The 9,132-nt window shown below is 43.4% G+C and overlaps 1 protein-coding gene across 2 annotated transcripts; it reads right to left on the reverse strand.

Annotated features, from left to right (window-relative positions):
* Positions 1–3,720: 3,720 nt before the first annotated feature.
* On the reverse strand, positions 3,721–7,552 carry LOC123983119 (transcription factor Sox-9-A-like). 2 transcript variants are annotated; one of them, XM_046069248.1, is made up of 3 exons: positions 6,779–7,552; positions 6,355–6,590; positions 3,721–6,136 (listed from the first exon to the last, which is right to left on the reverse strand). In XM_046069248.1, exons 1-3 carry the CDS (start codon positions 7,204–7,206, stop codon positions 5,316–5,318), a joined length of 1,485 nt encoding a protein of 494 aa, XP_045925204.1. In that variant the 5' UTR covers positions 7,207–7,552; the 3' UTR covers positions 3,721–5,315. The 2 variants fall into 2 exon arrangements, with proteins under 2 accessions (XP_045925204.1, XP_045925203.1); XM_046069247.1 differs by having other exon boundaries at positions 6,343–6,590.
* Between the last annotated feature and the right edge of the window lie 1,580 nt (positions 7,553–9,132).

Raw genomic sequence — 9,132 nt, forward strand, 5'->3', positions numbered from 1 at the left:
GGCATGGGTAACTTGCACATCTGTGAAGGCAACATTAATGCTGAAAGGTACATGCAGGTTTTGGAGCAACATAACTGCCTAGCAACATCTCTTTCAGGGACGTCCCCTGTTTATTTCAGCAAGACAATGCCAAGCCACATTCTGCACGTGTTACAACAGCGTGGCTTCGTAGTGAAAGAGTGCAGGTACTAGACTGGCCTGCCTGCAGTCTCCCATTGAAAATGTGTGGCGCATTATGAAGCGCAAAATACAACAACGGAGACCCCGGACTGTTGAGCAACTGAAGTTGTAAATCAAGCAAGAATGGGAAATAATTCCACCTACAAAGCTTCAACAATTGGTGTCAGTTCCCAAACGCTTATTGAGTGTTGTTAAAAGGAAAGGTGATGGAAGACGGTGGTAAACATGCCCCTGTCCCAGCTTTTTTGGAACGTGTTGCAGGCATCAAATTCAAAGTGATTGAATATTTGCAAACATTAAATATCTTGTCTTTGTGGTGTGTTCAACTGAACATTGTTGAAAAGGGTTTGCAAATCATTGTATTCTGTTTATATCTATGCTTTACACAACGTCACAACTTCATTGGAATTAGGGTTGTAATATGACCTCTAAACATCCAGTCTGCACTTTCTAACAGTATGACATACTATATATATATTCTAAACATCAGTGTAAACATCAACTATATGATGTTTACACTGAATGCAATATTCAAACATTTGTTATGACTGCATCATTCCATTATGTTATATTTTAATTGAACCATGGGTAAAGAAACTATATTTGTTACTATGTTTTGTTTGTCCCTTTGGTTTTCCTTGGCTAGGAAGCATCGCTGACCAGCCAAGTTGGTAGTGTACAGATTACTCACATTATGTAAGGTGGCTCTGAGGTCTTCAGAATACAAGCTCCTTTTGCTGCCATTCAGAACCACCAACATGCAAAATGTTGACTGTAGCTTTAATCAACTAGCTGATGCTGCATGTTGAACTGATATTTATCGTTGAGGACGAGGCACGTTGGATTTGCCGTTTCATACGGAGTTGACTATGGGGAAGTGAAGAAACTTCATTACAAAACAGACTTTCCTCTCTTTCTGTCAACTAGTCAGGGAACCTTGACAACTCTTTCTGTTGAACCAAAAGGTCGCCAACTGTATGCAATCATGTTATTTGACCTCTTCACCGTTCAGACTGGCACATGTTGTTCCCAAAGACACGTTGATACATTTTTTCCGTGTTCTTGCACACAGTGAGCTGTATCTTATTTCTGTTACAGTGTCGGCATTTTTGTTACGTGACAAGAGCCTGTAGAGAGATCCGTCCTCGTGCATCTGCCTTTTGGCATATGGAAGCTGAAAATATTAAATAATATCAGTAACAGAAATGTCTGTAGCTCTCAACTAACTACTTACCAAAGCTCTGCTTTTATTATCAAATAGCGGCGATAACCCAAACCTTTTTATTCCAAAAACATCCTCATGGGGATGAAGCTGCAAGGCCACAGTCTATCAGCAGCCATGCAGTACAAAGTGAGTCTTGGCTACATCGCCGTCTCACCCGTTGGACTCCTTAACCTTCCACAAATGGAGTGTTCAAAAGCTGCCTCCAATGAGTACGAAAACATTGTGTCGCCTAACACATAATCCACATCTTAAGAACGTGGTGTTTGGTCCCCCGGCAGCGTGACATCACTGTGTTTCCCCTCCTTGACCTTTGTCAGATGCCAGCACTGAGGGCCCGAGAGGAGGGGTCTGCTGTTGAGCAGCGTGTGCCTACTCAGATATTCAATAGCTAATATTTCATAAAACTATTAAGAAAAAACTGAAAGAAGTACATGGAGTGTGCATTGATGTTTTGTTGTTGCGTTTTACTTGTAAATTAGTAGTGATAGTTGTGGTTGCGTAACAGGATGCTATGCTTGAAGGGACACCAAGAACACATCCACAGTGCCATAATGAGTAAATGGCACAATATTTAGAAATTTCCCCTCATTCAGCTCCCCAAACTGTTGTCAGTATCATGTAAGCTCCTTGGTCTGTAGACCCTTTTATAGAAGATCCAACATTGTAGAGCCTCAGAATCTATATACCTGCTGTATTTTCCCATAGTCAAGTGAAGTCCGCTTTAGTCAGCCCAAAATCACCCAGCAGGCTTTACAATCTGAACAACATATGACATCCTCTATTCTTGAGTACCATACAGAGCATTTAGGAGCCCTGAATGTATTTCTATTTCTATTATGTTCATATTTTTAATAGGCCCAGTTATCTAAAATCAACCAAGTCTTATCTATTTTGAGGGGTTAGGGGTTAGGAACCAAAGAATCTTATGAAGGTGCGTCCGGATAGGCTAGTGTTTAACAGGCATACCACCCCATAACTGCTTCAGTTCCAGCTGGGGACTGCATGTCATTTCCTACTCTCTCTCTACCTGCGTTTACTGCCTATCTCTATGCTGTCATCTTTCGAATAAAAAAACCTTCCCATAACCTCTTGCCCCCCATAACTGCATGTTTAATCCTCTTTCGAAAACTATTTCAGCTTGTGTTCAAAATGATCACATTCTGAGTTCTGTGGTTAATATTGATCCCTCGAACAGACAAAGACGTTTTCACAGAGCACCTTAGGAGCCTTCTCATGTAGGTATTTATATATTTTTAGCTAATGTTAGTGCTGAAACTAAAGATTATTTTCATCATCGATTAATACATCGACTGCTTTTTCGATTATTCATTTACTTTATTGAAAAAATCTGTTTCCCACGCCCCAAGGTGATGCTCTTAAACGTCTTGTTTTGCCTGACCAAATAGTCCAAGACCCAAAGATATTTGTCCTCCAATTATCTCACATCTGAGAAGCTGGCATAACTGACTTGATCACCTAATTGTTTTATCTCTAGCAAATCTAATACAATTATCAAACCAGGTCTTAACATGTTTAGTTTTCTGTGAACGTGGCGATGCATTTTTAAGAATCAGACAGGAGAGCTCCAACATGGTCTCAAAAAGAAAAAGAAAAAACGGTAAAAGCTACAAAGCTGATATTTAATGACTGTCAGTTGCACAAAGTTGCATCAGATTGTGTTTTTATGTAATTGCAGGCCTATATATTCCAAATATTACTTTAAAAGAACAAATAAAAACAGTTCGTCTTGACCATTGTGCAGTCTGATTAACTTCTATGGGTTTTTAAGGCATGAAAGTAACCTGAGTTGGAGTTATAAGGTTTTTCACAGGACATCATTCATGACACATGGGTTGCAAAGCTTGAGCTAAACTTTTGTGTTACAGTTCAGTTCTGCAGTGTGGACCGGTTTCTATGAATCTCTTCCTCCCCTACTAGGATTTTATCTAAGCAGGACACGATTGCCCCACTTTCTTTCTCTTCTATCCTCTCTTGAAATAAATTCTGATTATTTTCAGTACTTTCACAGCACTTGCTATATCAAGTGCCCCCCTCCAGGTCCCCCAGAGCCTCACCCCCTGCTTCTGACAGGGAGAGAGGGAGGAAGAAAATAAAAGCAGGGGGAAAAAAAACAAGGCTTCTGGGAAAACAAACACTAGTCCTGTTTCTTGGCACTCTTCTCTTAACCCTTTCACTGACTCTGGCACGTGGAAAAAAACGAGATGTTGAAAGGTGCTTCAGTGTTGTATGTTATTCAGCACAGTGATGTTGCATAACTGAATGTTTTATCCTGGGAGATAAATGACTTTCCTTCATTTTTTTTAATAGCATTTTCTTTTTTTATTGCAAATACATATACAAAAGATTCTTTAAAGACAGTACAAATAAATGGCAAGATCCCAGAGGGGAAAAAGTTGGAGCGAATTGGGAAGATAATTTCTTTGATATTAAGAGAAGAGGAAATGGAGCTTGCAGAGCAAAAAGGATGGTCGGCCCCTCTGGTGATCGCACAAACAAGAAACAGAAAAACTGTAAAAAAAAAAAAATAAAAAAAAAATAACTTGTTACTGAGATAACATTTTCCAGTTCTTTCAGCCATTGTTAAAAGTCCAACTCAAAGAAAATTCACAAATAACAAATAATGTGTACACATTTCATTAGATAACGCCCCCAACCCTCAGAAAAAGGCAAATACACACTTAAAATAGACATTTAGATAAGATAAATAAACCAAAAAAAGACAATTACCGCATGTACGATTTTGTCTAAGTACCCCCTGGGTTGAAAATCTAAGATTTTAAAAGTTGGGTGTGGGGGGGGGGGATTATATGCCGTCTACATTGCAAAAAGGATTCATTAGTTATAAGAATAGTATGCAAAATAATTACTTTCAAATAAAATTAAAGCTAATAAATAAATAAAGTTTTAAAACTGGATTTAACCAGATGGAAGGGTGAGGGGAGTGTTTTGGACACCAGCATGGTGGGAGACTGCAGGGGGGACACCCAAAGGGGGTCAAAGGTGACTTCCTGTAGCTGTCAAACACACGCTGTTGGGCAGTAAGCGTAATCTCAGCTGTGGCAATTGCGCACACACACACACACACACACACACACACACACACACACACACACACACACACACACACACACACACACACGCATACAAAAAGTTTGAGAAAATGTAAAAATCGAAGGCACGGATGGTGGAAAGGGCTGCAGTCTCCCCCGTCACGACAGCACAGCATTGTGAAAGCAAGCCTCTCTCTCTCGTTCTCTGTATTGCCTAATAGCTTTTCCAATGATCATGACACATAAGTTGAGCAACAAAAAAAAGTAACAGCTTAAATACAAACCATACTTGCTCAATGGCACATAAAAGTAAGCAACAAAAAAAAACTAAAAACAGAACTCCTTGCATGAAATTGAAGAGAGAACCAGATACTGCACTACCATGAGTGGTTAGTTGCCGAACTGTTTAAAATATAAAGCTTTTCGTTTTATATCTACAGGTACAAATAATTACCCAAACCCTACACCCCCACCCCATGGGTTACAAACTGCCAGCGTATGAAGGAATAAAACAGAAAGAAACATACACAGTACCTACTGAAATATCAACAATCAATAAGTCCTCACAGAGGATTTTCCTAAGTCTTTTCATCTTTCTAAAAATATATATAGTTTCTATCAAGATACAATAGCAAGGCACGACGTGAGCCAATCACAAGTCCAGCTCTCCGCTTCTTCGAATTCAAGTGTCTGATTCAGGGAGCAGCTCTGGAGGAGGAACTCTCCCTGGAGTAAAGTGTTTTGGAGTGTCTGTGTGTGTGTGTTCGGCGTGTGTACGTGTGGCTGCACATGTCATTGTTCATATGTGAGTGTGCTGTCTCTCAGTCTCCGGGGGCGGCTCAGGGTCTGGTGAGCTGGGTGTAAACCGGAGCCTGCTCCCAGTGCTGCGGGCTGCTCTGAGGGATGGAGGGCACCCCTGTGTTGTCGGCTATGGGCGTGTACATGGGCCTCTGGCTGGGGCTGCTCATGTAGCTGAAAGTCGAGTACAGCCCTGAGCCCTGCCCCGCCCCCGCATGGCTGTAGTAGGAGGCGGTGGCGGCGGCAGCGCTGCCCCCCTGGTGGTCGGGGTAGTCGTACTGCTGTGCCCTGGAGATGGCTGGGTAAGAGGAGGAGGGGCTGTAGTGCTGCAGGTTGAAGGGGCTGTAGGCAACGTGCTGCGGGGAGCCCTGCTGCTCGCTGTAGTGGCTCGGGCTCAGCTGCTCCGTCTTGATCTGGGTCCTGTGCTGGGCCTGAGCCACCTCGGAGCCGCCACTGCTCCCCAGGGTGGTCAGGGTGTGCTGCTGCTGTTGTCCCTGCTGATTTTGGCTTTTAGCCATCCAGGCTGCGGCGACTCCTGCCTGCGGGCTGACGGGGGCACCGCTGCTGATGCTGTAGGTGCCGGTGTAGCTGACTGGCGTGGTGTTGCCAGGGCCGCTAGCAGAGCCAGGGTGCCCATTAGGGGGGAGGTATTGGTCAAACTCATTGACGTCGAAGGTCTCAATGTGGGAGATGACATCGCTGCTCAGCTCGCCAATGTCCACATCACGGAAGTCGATGTTGAGCTGGCGTCCGCTGGGGCCTTCGGGCAGAGAGCGGAGGCCACCTTCACGCTTTAGGTCCATCTTGCCTGAACTGACATCAGTCTTTGGGGTGGTGGGAGGGGTAGGGGGCCCCTGGGAGCCTGGAAATAAAAAAAGAGACAGATTAGATTTTGTTTTCTACATTTGGTTATTATTAAGTTTGGTCATTTATAAGCAAACCAATTAAACTTTTAAAGGTTTTGAATGAGCATAAGAGAAAAGGGGGAGGCCATGAGGCATTCACAGAAGCACGGAGTTAAAACTGGAACTACTGAGGAGACTGAAAACAACTTTTCCTTCAACTCACCTGAGTGCTCACCTGGAGAGTGCACCTCTCCCATGCTGGAGGCGGGGGAGTCGGCCTGCTGGAGAGCTTTGAAGATGGCATTTGGGGAAATGTGCGTCTCGCTGCCGTCCTCAGACTCGCTCTGTCCGTTCTTCACCGACTTCCTCCGCCGGGGCTGGTATTTGTAGTCAGGGTGATCCTTCTTGTGCTGCACCCGGAGACGCTCAGCCTCTTCCACAAACGGCCGCTTCTCCCCTTCGTTGAGAAGTCTGCACGTGAAAAGGACCATTAATGTACCAAAATTCTTAACAGTGTACTACTTTAAAGACTAGTTTCCAAGACAAAAAAAACACTATGTAAATAATTAAAACCACACAGCTTATTTGGTTTGCAGGGGAGAATCTTATTGCAAATAAATCGGTGTGTAAAAGCTGAAAAGCAGAGCATTCGCACTTACCTCCAGAGTTTCCCCAGAGTCTTGCTGAGCTCCGCGTTATGCAGGTGTGGGTACTGATCCGCCAGCTTCCTCCGCGCAGCCTGAGCCCACACCATGAAGGCATTCATCGGTCTCTTAACGTGAGGCTTGTTCTTAGAAGATCCGTTAACGCGCACGGGCATAGGCACGAGGGTCCAGTCGTAGCCCTTGAGCACCTGGGACACAGCGTCACGGATGCACGCGGGAAACTTATCTTCCTCGTCCTTCTTGAAGTCACCGTCCGCTATGAGCAGCCCGTTCTCCGATGGCCGGGTGTTCTCGGTGTCGGAGCCCGAGCCGGACGGGCACGGAGAGCCCGCGGAGTCCTCGGACATGCTCGGGCTCGGGGCATCAGAGAGACACTTGTCTTGTTCCTCCGTCATCTTCAGGTAAGGGTCGAGGAGATTCATACGAAAAACTGTTTGGTGCCAAATTACGCGTGAAACGGGGGAGTTATTTGGGTTTTCTCGCGAGAAAAGGCCACTAAAGGGGCTTTACCGTGCCAGGTTGAGTTTGAGGAAAGGATTTCAATTGTAAGAAAAACGGCAGCCGGTTCTCTTTTGCTCCGGTGCGTAAAACCGATTTGGAGAGCGAGTGTCTTTACGCACGACCTTCTGACAGACTCCTAGGATGAGTGTGCTCTCTGCAAGCGGATCCGCACTTGTAAGAGCAAAAATAAGCCAGCTGGTAAGAGTTTTCTTTCAACTCTGTGGGATGAAACGGCAAGGTGCTCCTTTCTAGTCTCCAAGTACAATCCCCAGAACGCGTGAGTGCTTTGAACTGCGAATGCTGTGCATGCGGCCTTTATAACTGCGTTACCATGCAGCGCAGGAAAGCCCGTATGTGATTGGGCGACTGCTTGTGACGCCAAAGTAAAGGAATTTGATCCCATTCCCCCACCTCTACCAACCAGCACAGAAAACACACGCACACACACAGTCACTTTCTCTTAAACATACACACAGCAGCCAGTATATAGTCTGTTTGATTCGGCTGATTTTCCTATAGATATTTACATGGCTGTTAGTGGATTTTTTTTTTTAGAAAGAATCAGACATATGGAGTATTTATTTATATACTTGTATTGACTAAAAGTATTATTAGTTGTGGTATATTATTAATAGTTTGAAATATGAAGGAAAACGTTGGAAGAGAAAAAGTACTGTGAAAGAACTATAGGCAATAAAAGATCCACAAGATTATCAGTAAAATGATGTAATTGATGACATTTAGTATCCTAATCACACTTTCTATAGCTACTTAAATTAAAGAAAATCAGTGTTTTGTGTTTCTATCTTTCACCACACTGGGTCCATACAGTTGCATCATCAGGTCAATAGGGGGAGACAGCAGTCTAGGAACCCAGTATACTCCCTCTCTTCCCTCATTGAGGGCAGCAGGCGGAGAGGAGAAGGAGGAGGGAGAAGGAGCTCCAGCCGACTGCTTCAGTGCAACAGTTGCTGTCAGACATCAGCTTCTGATTTGTATCGCTCATCTCACTTCCAACAACGGAGCAATAATCCGGTGAATGGCGGATATTGTTCAATATGCTGACTGTTCAACTTCCTCACTGGCCTTTTTTTAACCAAATGTTCCTCATAAAGTTGGGAACATTTTAGGCGTTGTGTTACACAGTATTGCAGCTTTCTTTATTTTGGAAATATACAGGTATTTGAAGCCCAACTTCCAATACATGTCTTCAACAGGTGTTAGTTTACCTGGTTATTACTATCACATGTAAAATCCTTGCATAAAAAAATCTGAAGTAAAAGTACAGAAGTATAATTGCAAAATATCAAAGTAAATGTACTCTCCCCTTTCAGAATTATTTTACCACATTTTACAATATTTGGTGAATATTTCTGATGCAAAAATGTGTAAGAAGCATCTTAATGTTGTCGCTGGTCACGATAGAGCTTATTTGAACGGCTTTACATATTGATGGGTAGTTTAATCTGTAACAGTAAATCTTAACCTGCAAAGTAACTAGTAGGCCAAACGTTGAACTGTTTAGACATGTAGTGGAGTCAAAAATACAATGTTTCCCTCTGAAACGTACTGGAGTAGATGCAGAAAGTTGCAGAAAAATAAAAAAATACTTCAAAATTGTACATAAGCACAGTACTTGACTAAATGCACTGTCCTCTACTGACAACTGAATTAATGTGCATCAAGTATATGTGCAAGTGTTTTTTCAGTTTTCAGATTTCCTCCCCAAACACACACACACACACACACACACACACACACACAGAGAACGGTGGTTGGCGGTTATCTAACACACAACGGCGGTTCGCGGTTAAACTAGTCTGCCCGTACACACACACAGACACACA

Source organism: Micropterus dolomieu, linkage group LG14 (genome assembly GCF_021292245.1).
Source record: "Micropterus dolomieu isolate WLL.071019.BEF.003 ecotype Adirondacks linkage group LG14, ASM2129224v1, whole genome shotgun sequence".
In the NCBI taxonomy this organism is placed as follows: domain Eukaryota; kingdom Metazoa; phylum Chordata; class Actinopteri; order Centrarchiformes; family Centrarchidae; genus Micropterus; species Micropterus dolomieu.